We start from the raw sequence: 17295 nt of genomic DNA, 5'->3' as shown, positions 1-17295 counted from the left end.
TGATAAGTGACATTGGGATGCCCTCAAGAGTATCATGAGGTACTTGAAGGGCACAATAGATATGTGCATATGATATGGTAGCTAGGATACATGAGCCATGGGATACACTGACTCTAATTATGTAGGACATGCAGACAGTAGGAAATCCACCTCTGGCTATGTGTTTACATTTGCTAGGGTGTTGTTTCTTGGATATCGTCCAGGGTGCAGAAATGCATGGTCCTCTCTATTACAAAGGTTGAGTATGTTGCAGCCCCATTGAGGCTTGCAAGGAGGCTCTCTAGTTAGGCCGCCAATCAAGAATCCAGTCTTCCATGCGAAGACAAAGTACATTGAGGTGTTCAACCACTTTATCAAAGAGATTGTTGAGAATAAGTTTATTGGCCTTGTCAAGATCTCAAAATTGATCAAAATTGAAAGGTGAGAAGGATCGAAGCTTGCACGCGAGAGCTATGGCAGGAGAGCAAGAGCAAGAAAGAGAGAGACAAGAAATGGGAACTCCAACAATCACAATGTGTGACCGGGCCTTCCTTTATTCAAACTGTCACTAAAAGAATAAAGAATAAAGTGACGGTGATGGGCACCCGCCACTTGTAGTGTGCAATGGCGATGACTGTCAGTGTAGTAATACACGAGCGGCTAGGCGAAGGCGTCTTTACCCCCAACAACCTCCCACTTAAAGGTGAATCTGCCCTAGTGAGGAGTGAAAAGAAAAAAGAGACAATACAACATGCACACATCTACAATAGGATGAGGAAAGATGTCATCTCATCCCACACCCATCAACCTCCTGAGGAAGGCAAAGTGCTCTGTAGAGAGGTTTTTCATGAGCAGATTTGGAGGATTCTGGTCAGTCGAGATCTTGACAAGGTCAACAGACTTGTCCTCAACAACCCCACGTATGAAGTGATACCTCACCTCAATGTGTTTTTTCTTCGCATGGAAGATCGGATTCTTGGCTAACTGAATAACACTCATAGAATACAAATGTAGTGTAGGGATAGTATCAATACCAAGGTCAACAACCAAACGACCCAACCAAATGGCCTCCTTGCAAGCCTCAGTGGTGGCTGTAACATACTCGGCCTCTGTAGTAGAAAGGGCCGTGCATTTCTGCACCTTGGACATCTAAGAAACAGCACCTCCAGCATAGGTGAATACGTAGCCGGAAGTGGACTTCCTACTATCTGCATGTCCTGCATAATCAGAGTCAGTGTACCCCACGACTCCTATATCCTGGCTGCCATAGCATATGCATATATCTGCAGTGCCCTTCAGGTACCTCATGATACCCTTCACGGCATCTCAATGTTTCTTGCCAAGTGTAGCCATATAGCATGCCACAACACCAACTGCAAAGGCAATATCTGGACGAGTGGCTATCATGGCATACATAAGACTGCCCATTACGGATGCATAGGGAAACTTGGCCATCTCGGCCCTCTGCTCATCTGTCTACGGACAATCAGCCTGTGATACCTTCACATAAGAAGGCAATGGACAGCCAATAAGCTTTACGTCTTGCATGCGGAAGCGCTCAAGGACTTTATGAATGTACTCCCTCTGTGACAAGTAGAGGAGTCCTTGATGCCTGTTGCGTCTAATGCACATACCAAGTATGTGAGAGGCCTACCCCATATCTTTCATCTCAAAGCTCTTCTTGAGTTGAGCCTTAAGAGCATCTACATCATCATGAGCTTTCCTTGCTATTAGCATATCATCTACATAGAGGACCAAAATCAATAAAGAACCATCACTGGCTTTCTTCGTGTAAAGACACAGATCCATAGCACTCCTGCTGTAGCCTCGTGACTGCATAAAGGCATCAAACTTATGACACCACTCTCTAGGTGCCTACTTCAATCCATAAAGACTTTTCTTCAATTTGCACACTAGGTGCTCCCTGCCAGGTTCTACAAAGCCCTTAGCTTGCTCCATATAAATCTCATCATGCAAGTCCCCATGTAAGAAAGTCGTTTTGACATCCATCTGGTATAAATCCAAGTCAAGCTAAGCAACCAAAGCCAAGACTAAGCACAGGGTGGCCATCTTAACCACAGGAGAAAAAACCTCATCAAAGTCCACACCATGCTCCTGCTTAAAACCCTTTGCTACCAATCTAGCCTTGTATGCCGGCTTGGGGTGCCTAGGGGTACTTTTTAGCTTGTACACCAACTTGCATGGCAAAGCCTTCTTGCCCTTAGGTAAGGAAACCAAATCCCAAGTCTCATTCTTATGCAAGGAGTTTATCTCAGACTGCATAGCCCTCTCCCAGGAGTGGCTATCACCCCTGCACATAGCCTCATCATAAGTGAAAGGCTCTCTTGCATCTGTAACCAAGACATAATGCATCGAGGGCTAAAATCTATCAGGTGGACATCTATCTCGAGTAGATCGTCTCACGACAGGCTCTGATGCCTACCCAGCTGCCTGTCCAACACCCTGACCATGAGCATCTGCTGCAGCTGTAGGCTGGCCAACTGGCTGTGTGGGAGCTCTCAGCTCCTCATGAAATATGACCCTGTGGATCTCAACAACTCTCTCAGGCTGCCTATGCATCTTGTCTTCATGGAAGACTACATCATGACTGCGGATGACTTTCCACACCCACAGATCCTAGAGACGGTAACCCATCTCGCCTGCATCCCCATAACCAAAGAAAATGCATTTGACACTCTTAGGATCCAGCTTACTTCTCTTGTCCCTGGGCACATGGCAAAATGCCTCACATCCAAAGACACGGAGATGCGCATAAGAGGGAGGTTTTCCAGTCCATACCTCCTCTGCAACCTGGAAATCCAAACCACTAGAAGGTGATCTGTTTATGATATGCACAGCTATACTAACTGCCTCAGCCCAAAAGCTCTGTGGTAGGCCTGCATGGCTAAGCATACTGCATACACGCTCCTGGATGGTTCTATTCATCCGCTCAGCCAAACCATTCTGGGGGGGGGGTGTAGGGGACAATCAACTAACGCTTAATACCCCTCTCATCACATAATTGCTCAAAAGCACGTGAGACACACTTACCCCCATTATTTGTCCTTAGGCATTTTAGCCTATACCCAAACTTGTTCTCAACCAATGCAAGCCATCTCTGAAACACAGTCAAGACATCAGATTTCAGCTTAATTAAATAAGCCCAAACTTTTCATGAAAAATCATCTATGAAAGTAACAAAATACTTTGCACCACCCATAGACTGACAAGGCATGGGCCCACAGACATCTGAATGTACCAATGCCAAGGGCTCACTCATGCGTGGTTTACCAGACTTCTTATGCGTAGACCTAGTCTGCTTGCCATAAAGACAATGCTCACATGAATCAAAACATGCATAATCAAGGGGCGGTAAGTATTGCAAACCAGAAAGCATTTTCATTCCCTTCAAAGATATATGGCCCAAACGGGCATACCAAAGAGATACATGTGGGATAGAATCCATAGACAAAACATGATCAAGGAAAGAAGCGGATACAATCAAGGGATAGAGGCTGCCAGCCTTGGCACCTCTCGCAATCACAAGTCTGCCACGTGTGATCTTCCATGCAGAGTCTCCAAAAGATACATGATAACCTGCATCATCAAGTTGTCCAGCTGATATGAGACTGCGTGTCAAAGCAGGTACATGACGTACATCCTGCATAACAAAACTGCTGCCAGAAGGAAAGTGCAGCCTAAAATCATCAACGCCCACAATATCAAGAGACCTGTCATCACCCAAGCGCACAGAACCCAAAACAGTACGGTATGAATGAAACCACTCTGCCAACACTATGCATACATAGAGTGTATCTCTGTTATCTGCGAAGCACTAGAAGAAGCTACAAGGATATAATCATCATCAACATCCTAGGCTGCATAACATTGATCTCTTCAATTTTAACACTGGACTTTGCATGCACTATGCTACGATCAGAAGTCTTATCCTGCACTTTGTCTTTCCCCTTATCTTTGTGCCTTTCATTGCGCAGTTCATGGCATTGTGGCCTAATATGGCCCTTTTTCCCACAATGGTGACAATTAACATTTGCATTCCTGCCATGGGATTTGCTACGTGACTTCCCACGAGACTTGGATCGAGATTTCTGAGAATCCCGTCCACGGGCACTGCCACTGCCATGCTTTCCATCCATCATTCCTGCCTCTAACTGTCATAACATGCGACACACGAGAGGCATCCAAATTCTTACGGTTAACCTCTTCCTATAGAAGAGCACTCTCAACATCAGATAATTTCAAGGTAGCAATAGAGGCACATAATGGAGTGCGGTTACATTCCATGACTCATTAAGAGTGCTAAGCAAGAAAAGAGGAGTAACATCCTCTGCAAAAGTGATGTCCTGTGAAGTCAAGTTCTTGAGTATAGCATGGAACTAGCTCAAGTGAGCAGACATAGTCACATTCTTCTTCACGCACACATCCATAAGTTGCTTCAGCCAATACATCTGACTCGCTAGACTTTTCTTGTCATAGAGATTCTTGATTTTATCCCACAATTGCCATGCACTCTGTTCTTCCTCAAATACATTGTAATGAACTTGTTCTGTGAGAGATAATACAATAGTTGATGACACTTAAAAGAAGCATAAAAACAAGGCACAAAAGAATCCAAGCGTGCATCATATTTTTATTTTTTGTCAAGAGAATAATACTACATTGTTCCAAAATCACTAAAATACACACTTACATGACGAGGCCACATCCAGATCCACATACACCATAATAAATAAATGGTATACAAAAAAGTGTTACGTGCATGCATTTATGGTAGGAATACTCAAAATTAAAGGCCAAAGGTCTTATAATATCAAATGTATCAAAGTCAAAGAAATAATAAAAATACGAAGGGGTGTGCTTTTTGGGGAAGAGGTGGGGTGGAGTGCACGAGTGGCTATGTGCCTCTTTCCCTTCCCTCTCTTATCCAATTGCACATTCTCCTTTTTGGTGGTGCAAAAAGTTGTTCTCTCTCCTCTCTCCTCTGTCTTTTGTGCAAAAATTCTTCTTTTCCCTTTTGTTCTTGTATAATGGTTGAAGATATGGATGAAGATAACAATTTTGTTCATTATTAAGTGGAAGATTTATGGTTTCTTTTCAGTTTTGAGATTAATGGCTCAACCATGTGCATAGATTTTGTACGCTTCTACCTTGGTTTCATGTTCATTTTCTGTCGTGGGAGGATTGCTGTCATTTTGGTGCGGAGCCGGGGAAGAAGCTAATCTCAAATTTTGGCAAGCAATAACTCTTCTTGGAGGGCAGAGCATAAGAAAAAGCAAAGCCATATGATGCAGGGATCAAAGATGTTTCCAAAACCACAAGAAAATATGTTTTTGCAAGAGTGGGAGTATACAGAAAATACTTGACTTCACTAGAGGAAGGGAAAATGAGGTACACAGACTAGGTAGACAATATCAAAAGATGGAAAGTGAAGAGCTTCGGGGGATTTGATTTGAGAAAAAGAAGAACAGGATGTTCCGACACTCATTCAAGCCCTTTTGATTCATAGGGGGTCTTAGTTCTGGAGCAAACCAATTGCCACTGTTATTTTGGTTGCCCTCAATCATGTAGAAAGAAAGAAGGAAAATAAGAGAAGGGTGAACTGCCTTCCCCAAGCCTTCCAATGGCTCTTCCTCCCAGCACTCATGCACCATGATTAAAGTGGAAGCAAAAGAAGGGGCGGAAGAAGAAGAATTTGAGTGAGAAAGAGAGAGAGATGGGTCGATATCAGTGCATTGAGAAGCCGCACCCCTTGGGACACCTATACTAGAGAATGAGATCCGCATCACCACACCGCCATTTCCTACAGGGCAGAAGCACGAAAAAGAATAATTGAGGAAGTAGACGGCACTCTCGATCGCTCACAGAGAGAGCGAGAAGGAGGGACAGAGATTATTAGCCTCCCTTTCAAGTGGTAATTACTGAATATGATGGAAGATAGAAAACTGTAATTTCCTAGCGTATTGCAGAAGATCTCAGGGCATATAACCCCATTGTAGCACATCAACAAAGAAGAAGCACCACACAAACACAAATATACAGAGAGAGAGTATGCAGGAGGTTGAGGATGGTGAATTGTAGAATTGAGATGGCAGTGAGCATGAGATTTCACAGTCCTCCCTAGACTCCTTCACCGATCCATATAGACAACCTTAACTTCGCAGCAACTGCGGCCACAGATGCCATGAGAAAGCTCTCTCTTCTCTGTTGTTGTTCCGTCTAATCATCCAAAAAAAAAACCCAATAATTAGCACGAAATTAGATACCAAGGGAGAGAGAGAGAACGCCCTCGACCACCAGGAAGTACAAGGCACCGTCATCATTTTGTGGTCTTGCGGAGGTTGAGGATACGGAGGAAGAGGATGCTCTTGGCAAGATGTCGAGGCTGGAGCCTTGGCCCACCCTCCACTGAAGCGATTTTCTCTACAAATTGAGGAGCGAGGCAGAGAAGTAGCCAGTCATTTTACCTATCCCCACCAGTCCTACAAGGATTCTCCTATGACTTTTCCTATTAGGATCATCTCTGTTTCGATCCATCCGGGATCAAAAGAGAGAGAGACATTTTCTTGCTCATGTCCACCTCTCCCTGTACCTTTCCAGACTCCCCGAGGCAACCTCTGATTATGCCATCCCCCACAGGGCACATCTAGCATCCATGCCATACAATGCCCTCTCTGCATCAGCTGTGGAAAGCGTTGCCAACCAGCCAGAGCAGATTACGAATCATCTTCACACGCTTGTCATCTAGCAATTTGAAAGCATTACCGAGTCTTGTTTTTGGTGAATCCTTTCAAGATTGTCATTCATCCACCGGCTCCTCTTCCTCGTTTGGAGCATTTCAGTTTGAGTCTACCGGTTCCTTTGGCAAAGCATCCGAGGTGGCTGAACAAGTCAAACTGCTCTCTGCAGCAGAGGCTCTGACCCGTTTTTTTGCAACCCCTTCCATACACGGGCCAGTATGGCAGAGTTTTGGACATCAGTGGAAAAATGTGAAGTGGGGATGATTAATGAGTTGAAGAGAGTTATGAAGAGCCGTGTTTGGTTTGGCTGTTGTACAAAGTTCTTTTTTCTCCTGGGTCAGAGGGGAAGGCAGGGAGAATGTTGGTGCAGCAGCAAAAGCCACATGCAATCTTGTAGAAAGAAGAGCATTGAGGCATTTCTTGCGGACAGAGAAAGAGAGAGAGAGAAGAGAGGAGGAGGATTCCTTGGCACTGTGATTCGATCGTAGAACTGATTGTACTGGAGGAATTAACTAGGAGAGAAGGAGGAGGAGGAAGATTGTTCGAACGAGAGAGAGAGAGAGTGCGGGCCTTCCAATAGAATCTGGCTACCACGGAGATCTACATCTTGTGCAACATGCAGAAGTATCCCGATGGCAGCGCCTTTGGCAGAGGCTTGAGCGCACTGCTAACGGCAATGGAGTGCGATTCGGCCTCCTTTGCGCGCTGGCACTGCAGCATCAGTGCCTATGACGGCAGCGACTAGACACAGAGAGCGAGTGAGGGAGAGAGAGAGAATGCCCTTGACCCTCGCTGTTACTGGCGGAGGCAGAGAGAGGTTGTTTATCGGCACAAGAGAGAGAGAGAGGGGGCAGAAGACATGCTTGACACGCACTTGCACAAGGAGCATGTCGACAGGATACACGCACCTCAAGATAGAGAATAAAGAGAAAATCCATAGAATGGACAAACGACCATTGTCCTGGCTTAGTCTTTCATGCCGGATCGTTCAGATTTAAGTCAAGGCCTCAAGGTTGCTGTGATATGTCTTCTCCACCGACACCCCATTTTTGTGCCTCCCTATCCAACACACGCAAACATATCCCATCATATTTTCTTTTCTCTCAACCCTAATGAAGTACCAAATACCCTAACCCTTAACTTTTAATGAAAAAAAAACATATTTAATTTACTCAAACACTTTAAAAAAAAAACAAAACAAATGCATGGTCCTATTCTATATTGCCTCTCAAATGAATCTCTAAGCTCAATCCCTTTGAGACCCCTTGAAAGTACCTCCATGTCCTTTCATAGTCCCTTCATCCCCCTCCCTTAGCCTTAGCAATACCACACTATCTCTCTCCACCATGGCACCATCTTCATCCTCCTTTATGGTGGCCTTTCCCTACTCTTCACCTCTCCATCCTTGCCAATATCTTCCTCCCCATTGCTATCTTCCTCTCTTTTAAGAGACACACATCATCTTCACTTCCCTTTCTCTTATGATACAGACCCATTATCCTATTGTTAAGGGTCTCATACCTTAAATAAATCTAATATCATCTAACAACGACCTTTAGCAACATATAAGGTAAAGCCTCACTCAAGTTACACAACCTAGGATAAATAAGCTCTTGAAAGACACGAGAAACAAAACCCTAAAGGGCAACCATAAGGTTTAACAACTCTTAATATCTATCATTAGCATTCCTTTTAAAAAATAAATAAATAACTTTTTGCAAAGGTAAATCTCTAATGGGGTTTTCTTCCTAGCTATCAATGCTAGTAAACCCCTACATACGAAGATACATAAAGATGTGGCTACAATCAAATGGTGTTCCCTCAAGTGCATATGGAGCTACATGATGGAGTCTTCTTCCTTTCTACATTGGGCAAAGAAGTTGTTGTTGTGATCATTGTGAAAGATACAACCCTATCCTTTGAAGACTAGTAAATTTTTTCAGTGTGGGAGTATTTGAGGCATGAGTTCCCTTACTCTGGTGGTCATGATTTGGAGTCCCATACCCTACCATGGCTAGGCCTTATGATCGAAGTTGTTTTACTAACAATTTTGGAAGTTGTTTTGTGATAGACAGTGGTTCTTCTTTGGTAAGGTTTGCAAGGACGCTTCACGTTTCAGTGTGGGAGGAATATGATGACACTTAAAAGAAGCATAAAAACAAGGCACAAAAGAATCCAAGCGTGCATCATATTTTTATTTTTTGTTAAGAGAATAATACTACATTGTTCCAAAATCACTAAAATACACACTTATATGACGAGGCCACATCCACATCCACATACACCATAATAAATAAATGGTATACACAAAAGTGTTGCGTGCATGCATTTGTGAAGGGTAGGAATACTCAAAATTAAAGGCCAAAGGTCTTATAATATCAAATGTATCAAAGTCAAAGAAATAATAAAAATACGAAGGGGTGTGCTTTTTCGGGAAGAGGTGGGGTGGAGTGCACGAGTGGTTATGTGCCTCTTTCCCTTCCCTCTCTTATCCAATTGCACATTCTCCTTTTTGGTGGTGCAAAAAGTTGTTCTCTCTCCTCTCTCCTCTGTCTTTTGTGCAAAAATTCTTCTTTTCCCTTTTGTTCTTGTATAATGGTTGAAGATATGGATGAAGATGATGAAGATAACAAATTTGTTCATTATTAAGTGGAAGATTTATGGTTTCTTTTCAGTTTTGAGATTAATGGCTCAACCATGTGTATAGATTTTGTATGCTTCTACCTTGGTTTCATGTTCATTTTCTGCCGTGGGAGGATTGCTGTCAATAGTGGACTTGCGTAACTCATCAAGCTCAAGCTAATCCTCATCTGGCATAGTTGCAGGTGGATGCCCGCTCAACCTCAATGGTTTGATCTGTGATTTCTGCACCAACACCTGCAAAATCTGGCTCTTCCAATAAGAGTAATTCGTGCCATCAAGCTTAATGATGTTGAAAATAACATGATCAGTGGATGAACTCGCCATAATGCAGGCTGGAAGACTGTAGACAGTTCAAAACTGCTTGCTGTTTACTGCAGAAAATGACAAAAAAATCACCAAAATCGAGAGAAAATGGCGAGAAAAGTGTAACCAAAGCTGCTGCCCACCAAGTACTAGTGAAAGTATATCATTTCAGAATATTTCAGCTTTAAAAATCCATGTCAGTCCAGAGTTATATGCTTGCTGTAATAAATGACAGTAAGGTACTGTGAGAGTCAATTGCGGACCAAATCACTGCACCAAGTCAATAAATGACAGCCAATACATGACCACCCATAAACGGGCATAAATCAACACCAAACAGTCATCAAGACCCTGAGCAAACACCTAAACATGTCATCAAAGCATCCGTCAGTAAAAGTAGGCATATCCCCTGGACAGTAGGGCAAAGTATACATAACATTGGCAAGACCTGAAACCAGTAGGTGTATGCTCACAAGAGTGCAAAGCCCAAGCTCAGGTCAAAAGCAACTCCAAGATATCAGTGCATGAACCATGCACCATTTAAGTGTAAGAGATCCCAAAGTCTCAAGTATCTGCAAAATGCTCAAATAGCATAAACCTCCTGCTCAATGTCGGTCAAGCATACAAGATGCTCCCACTGGCACAAAAGGCGGATAAACGAGCTCAACATCTCAATCAAACCAAGTCAAAGTACCAAAGACAGGTAACCAAGACAATGTCTCAATAGCATCCCAAGAGCATGACGGCTACAAAGCAACTGTAGGTAGCATCCACGAGCAAGACATACATCCCAATAAAGATCTCTGATAACCAAAATGACATCCAATACAAAATTCTTGAATAGCAAATGAGAATCCAAGCCAAGTCTTCAGAGAGCACTAAAGCTCAACAAGTACATGGTACACTGTGCCAAGACAAATACATCAGGCCGTAGGCGTCGGGTAAGCATGTACCCAAAGAGCATATAATTGTCAAAGCACTGACCACTGTCAGGCATAGACCGATATCAATAAGTGCGGGATGAAATAAGCTCAAGCTTCCAAAAGCATTCGAATCCAATGACAAGCTCGAAGTTGTCCCTCGATGATCAATATATTATAGCATAACCCAAGACATACACCAGGAACCAATATACATATGTCAAAGCATGAAAGATAGCTTCAGCCCAAGATTATTCAGCATGCATTTACTATTATAAATTGTGTATTTCCAGCCCCACAATCAGGCCAAAATCATAGCATGACATGTAGCTTCAATCTCCCAATCAATCGGGATGCAATAGGCATTAAACCGATTATGTAGTTATGCCCAAACAAGCATAAACATAAACTGCGAATGTAGCACTAGCATCAAATGTCTGTAGACTGTTTATAATAGTCCTGAAACACTATTTTCAGCCATCAAACCAATGCCTAATCTCAAAGGATCAATGCCAAGTATCAATACATGTGCAAAAAGCCTGAAATGGCGCCCAAACAAGTGCTTAATGCCAAGCTGGAGCTGGAGCTGAAGTGGCTGAATGAGATCTGTCCAGAATCAGGCGTAGATTTGGATGATGATGCTGCTACTCCTGCTGGTCCATATGGCAGGTCTTGAGAGATTAGAAGGCTCAAATATGAGCCAAAGAGGCCTTGGAACAAGCCTCTAGCAGCCCACAACCAGTGGCAAAGAGATATGAAGCTTGGAAGCTTCAATGGTGGCTGCCCTATTTACCTAGACATGTGGACTGAATCTGAAATAATGAAGCAATACCTCAATGTCAATGCCCTGATGGTGCCTCAATAGGTCAGGAAGAAGCTCGGGAAGTCAGGGAGTGATGGGAGCTTAAGAGAACGAGCTATGGTTGCCAAGAAGGAGACCCAATGCTAGTGGAGAGTCAATGAGAAGCTGAGAATGCCACGAGCCAAGCTCAAGAGTCAGGAAGCCGAGCTCTGATACCAGTTGAAAGATGAGAAGGATCGAAGCTTGCACTCAAGAGCTATGGCGGGAGAGCAAGAGCAAGAAAGAGAGAGACAAGAAATGGGAACTCCAACAGTCACAATGTGTGACCGGGCCTTCCTTTATTCAAACTGTCACTAAAAGAATAAAGAATAAAGTGACGGTGACGGGCGCCCGCCACTTGTAGTGTGCAGTGGCGGTGACTGTCATTGTAGTAATACACGGGTGGCTAGGCAGAGGCGCCTTTACCCCCAACAAAAATCCTATAGATCTGCTCATGAAAAGTCTCTTAGTAGAGCATTTTACCTTCCTCTTAGGAAGTTGATCGGGGTTGATGTTGATAAATACGACATATCCTAAGTCATATCCTATGGATGTATGTATCTAAAATAGAAGCATTTGTAAAGTGTCCTTAAGTTGGGGGTATCTATCTTTTGAGGATACCACTTGTGGTAGTTGACTTTTGGAGAGATAGAGAAGAATAATGGAGGAGAAGAAAACATGGAGCTCCTGACCTCTGATCTGATTTATTTCACGGACTTCCTCCACTTTAGTTTTTATTATGTTATCAGAGCCAAGCTCATCCCTCAACAACAACTCTCTGCAAAGGAACACCCAACCTCTTAGTATAATTCATGTTCTCCCCCATTACAGCTTAGGATCGCAGGAGACATCGAGATTGCTTCTCTCCGAAAAGTGTTTTTTGAGAAAGAAAATACAGATTGTCTCTTAGGGAGGCATTTAGATTGTTTCTCTCTTTGGAACTTTTCATTGGAGGAACTAAGGGCTACCTACCTGCACTGTCACTACAGAGGAGGAAGAGTAAGTGGAGCGTGGATTTCTTCTCTTGAAATCACAGTAGAGCAAGAAAAGGAGACATCTCTGCACAGTTGTAGTAGAGGAAGACGAGGAGAAGATTGGTTCTCTGGAAGATCATAGTAGAGAAAGAAAAAGGAGACATTGAAATTTGTTTCTCTGGACCTTCACAGCCCTGGGAAACAAGGGACATTCAGATTGTGTTTCTCTGGAAAATCCCAGTACTAGCGGAAGAAAACCAGACATTGAGATTTACTTCTCCACATTTGAGCATCCAGGATCGCAGCGTCCAATTCTAGAAGTAAATGCCTTGGATCTTCCACTACATCTTTGATACGACGAAGAAAGTACACTGCTTCTCTTCCATCAATTAGTCGATGATCATAAGTAAGAGCTACATACATCTTGGGCATGACAATCACAGTGTTCTTCACAACCATTTGTCGCTTTTGAATTGTGTGAATTCCAAGTATTGCTGACTGTGGAGGATTGATAATAGGCATACTCAAGAGACTTCCATATACACCACCATTGGAATTGCACTTGGAGATCCTTATAGATAGTTGACATAAACATATGCTGAAGCATTCACTGAATCCAGTTGCAAAACTCCGTCAAAGCTTTGTGTTGCAAGCTTCACATTCCTATGAAATTTACAACGTGCAAGCAGAGACCTACATACAACAAAATCTGGTGAGTTGGGCATTGTGTGCACCAAATCTCTTGCCTCAGTCAAACATTTAGCATGAGTAAGAAGATCTATCATGGAGCTGTAGTGTTCAATACTTGGTTTCAAGCCGAACTCCTCTCTCATGCAATTGAAGTATTTTTGGCCCTCTTGCAATGAGCCAAAATAGCTGCAAGTAGAGAGAATGCTACTAAACATCACATCATCTGGTTGCACACCTTCATGTCGCATGTCTTCAAGGCACTGCCTTGCTTGTTTAAAATCACCATGTGTTGCATACCCAGCAATCATAGAAGCGCACGATACAACATCCCGATCACACACAATGAATGATTTACTTGTAATTTTGGGTCATGATGCCATGATGCATTTTGGGTCATACGGACACTGTTTGGGATCCGAATTGGATGGTTCTTATTGGGAACTGAATGTATGGCACTCATATTGCTGGAAGCTATTTTTACATGCATTTTTGGACTATGTTTTTTGGTCTCAGATTGGACCATTGATATTCCGGATTGGGGCATACTACTAAATATCATTTGTGGACAGTTTGTATTGCTGTTTTTTTCTGAATTTGCTGCAGCCATAATGTCTGACACGGCATAGATCACTCAGATTGTGGGAGACAAATTGACCAAAGACAATTATAGTGTTTAGTCTTACAGGATGGAGAATTTTTTGATGGGTAGATGTATATGGAACCTCATAACAGGTGATGTGATGAATGTCCAGAAGTTCCTGAACATCCAACTGAAGAGCAAAAGAAAGCATACAAGGATTGGACAGGGAAGAACAGGAAAGTTTTGCATTGGATCTCCATATGTATTTTAGAAACATTGATTCCTCATATAAAAAAGGCAAGTACTTGTAAGGAGGCATGGAAAATCATAGAAAAAATATATGGAACATGTACAGAGGCTCGTAAGATACAACTCAAGCAGAGATTACATGGTGCATGGAGAGGCAATCACAGTATCAGTGACTATGTGGCAGAAATCAAGCAAATTGCAGAAGACCTTGCATCCATTAATGCACTTGTTGATGATGATGATTTAGTGTTAGTGACACTAAATGGGCTTGGACCAGCTTTCAAATCTTTGGATACCTCTATTTCAGTTAGAGGAGGCTCTAAGCCTGACTTTGAGGAGCTTATTGGATTGCTACTTACACAAGAAATCAAGTTGGGATTGAATGCATCTAGCAGTGGCAAAAATGCAGGTCGAGACAGTGTTTTCTATCACCAGAGCGGTTGTGGCAGCTCATCTAGAGCTAGAGGCTCTTCACTTGATCATAGTAATTATGGTTTTACTCGTGGAAGAGGTAACTTTGGTCGTGGTGACTTCATGCATAGAGGTAGGGGGAGATCTTTTCCTAGAGGTAGAGGATGGTCTAGTCCTTCTTCACAAAGAAATGGCACTTGTCATTTTTGTGGGAATTTTGGTCACTTTGAGAGGGATTGTTATTAGAAATAGAATGCCATGTCTAGGGGTCGTGGAAGGACCCAATATGGCCACTATGCATGCACTTATGGTAGTACAGGTTATGGACCTAGAGGTAGATCACCTAGAGGTCACCTATTTGCTATGGAGCATGTGCTTGGGAGCATGACTCACCCTCTTCGTGAGAATGATTGGTTTTTGGATTCAGGAGCTACAAACCACATGACTCATTATGCTGAGTGGTTGATAGCAAGGAGCAAATGCAGAATGAGGAATATGTTGCCACTGGTGATGATACTTTACACAAAATTACTCATATTGGTAGTGTGCCACTTGTTACTAAAGATGGAATTGAGAACAAGCTTGGTGATGTACTTTATGTGCCCACAATAACTAAGAACTTAGCATCGGTTGGTCAAATGAAAGATCAAGGATTGCAAGTGAGATTCAATAAGTTTGGATGTTTCATTGAAGAGTTCCATAATGGGAGAATTGGCAGGGTGATTGCTCATGGTAGAAAGAAAGAGAGATTGTTTGCTTTGGATGCAGGTACTCCAATGATTCAAAACTCTATGTATGTTGAGAGAGGACATGGGCAAGATAAGGATGTGGAATTATGGCATAGAAGGATTGGTCATGTTAATTTGCAAAGATTGAAGCAAATGCAATCAAAATAGATAGTCCGTGGTCTACCGCATTTTGGATATGTGAATTTTGATAATGTATGTGAGGCTTGTCAATTTGGCAAGCAGTCCAGATTGCCATTTCCAAAGAGGGGGAGAATAAGCAGCTATCCTTTGGAAATAACACACTCAGATATTTGGGGCCCATGTCAGAATGTTTCCATGAGTGGAAGATGTAGATTCTATATCACTTTCATTGATGATTTTAGCAGAATGACTTGGGTGTACTTTATGCAGCATAAAAGTGAAGCATTTGAAAAGTTCCTGGAATTTAAATTTATGGATGAAAAGCAGTTTGGATGCTACATAAAATGTTGAGGTCAGATAATGGTGGAGAGTACATGTCATATGAGTTTTGTGACTTCTTGAGAGATCATGGTATCAAAAGGCAATTGACATGCAGGTACACACCTTAGCAAAATGGTGTGGCTGAAAGGAAGAATCGGATTATTGCAGAGGTTGCAAGGACAATGATGAACCAAATGAACATGCTATTGTCATATTGGGCAGAAGCAGTGTATACTGCAGTTCACATTATGAATAGAACACCTACAGCCTTGACTCATAATATGTCATCATATGAGAGAATGTATGGTAGGACACCCATTGTTGCATACCTTAGAGTCTTTGGATGTGTTTGTTATGTTCATGTTCCGGATGATTTGAGAAACAAGATGGAACCTAAGGCTGCAAAATGCATTTTCCTTGGATATCCTAATGAGAAAAAGGGATACAAATGCTATGATCTAGTGAGTAAGGAAGTATACATAAGCATGGATGTCAGATTCAGTGAATATGGATCATGGTACAAGCCCAAAATTGCAGTGGATGTTGATTCCTATGAAAGCAATGATGATGATGGCTATGGAAGGAAAATCTCAGCAAACAACAAGGCTGAAAATCAGCATGTGGAAGATGCTTCAAGACCTCAAGAGAATGTGGAAAGCAGTGGCAGCTATAGTCCATGGAGTGGTAGATTGAGAAATGCACAAAGGAGTGCAGAAGTTGCAAAAGGAAAGAGACCTATGGCTGAAAGTTTAGAAGATGAATCTATAGATGACGAGTATGGCATTTCGCACATTAAAACACCTAGCACTAGAAGTGCAGGAAAGTATGTGCCACCACATGCTAGATCAAATGATACACATGGTAGTGCATCTCAATTGAGAAGGTCGGAAAGGGTAAGGTATCGAGTTGATAGATTGACTTATAATGGGTTCATGAAGATGCATTATGCATACATGGTTTCTTATGTACAACATGTGGAGCCTACTTGCTTTGAAGAAGCAATAGAGAGCAAAGAGTGGAGACAAGCAATGGATGAAGAGATGGATGCACTAAGGAAAAACAAGACTTGGGATTTGGTGAAAATACCTCATGGCAAGAAATCCATTGGATGTAAATGGGTTTATAAGGTCAAATGTAAGTCGGATGGTTCTCTTGAGAGGTATAAAGCAAGGGTGGTTGCAAAAGGATATGCACAAACTTATGGTTTGGACTATGAAGAAACATTCAGTCTAGTAGCTAAAATGACGGTAGTGAGATCGGTAATTGCTTTGGCTTCTATCTATGGTTGGAAGCTTTATCAAATGGATGTGAAAAATGCATTTTTGAATTGCAACTTAGAAGAGGAAGTGTACATGGATCAACCAGAGGGATATGTGGATCCAAAATACCCACATTATGTATGCAAGTTGAAGAAGGCTTAGAAGAGGAAGTGTACATGGATCAACCAGAGGGATATGTGGATCCAAAATACCCACATTATGTATGCAAGTTGAAGAAGGCTTTATATGGACTGAAGCAAGCACCAAGAGCATGGTGTGATAGAATCAACAAATTCTTATGCACTATGGGATTTCAGCAGAGTAAAGTTGATTATTCACTTTATGTGAGGCATACAAAAGATGGTATGGTTGTTGTTGTCATCTATGTTGATGATCTCATTATTACAAGTACACTTGAGAAGGAGATTACTGAAGTCAAGCATGGGTTACATAAAGAGTTTGATATAAAGGACCTTGGTTTGTTGAGATACTTCTTGG

At 42.4% G+C, this 17295-nt stretch overlaps 1 protein-coding gene across 1 annotated transcript in view; it reads left to right on the top strand.

Moving 5' to 3' along the window:
• Nucleotides 1-9651, top strand: part of LOC148020227 (uncharacterized) — a 145123-nt gene extending 135472 nt beyond the window's left edge. The window contains exon 6 of the mRNA XM_087700550.1: nucleotides 9563-9651. Coding sequence (XP_087556676.1) covers nucleotides 9563-9639 — 77 coding nt within the window. The 3' untranslated portion in view covers nucleotides 9640-9651. The remainder of the gene's footprint in view (nucleotides 1-9562) is intronic.
• Nucleotides 9652-17295: the final 7644 nt, after the last annotated feature.

Source organism: Lygodium microphyllum, chromosome 19 (assembly GCF_053477565.2).
Source record: "Lygodium microphyllum isolate KBCC chromosome 19, Lygodium_microphyllum_v1.1.10, whole genome shotgun sequence".
Lineage (NCBI taxonomy): Eukaryota > Viridiplantae > Streptophyta > Polypodiopsida > Schizaeales > Lygodiaceae > Lygodium > Lygodium microphyllum.
Note: the sequence above shows the minus strand (reverse complement) of the source record. Positions and strands in the feature narration are given on the sequence as shown.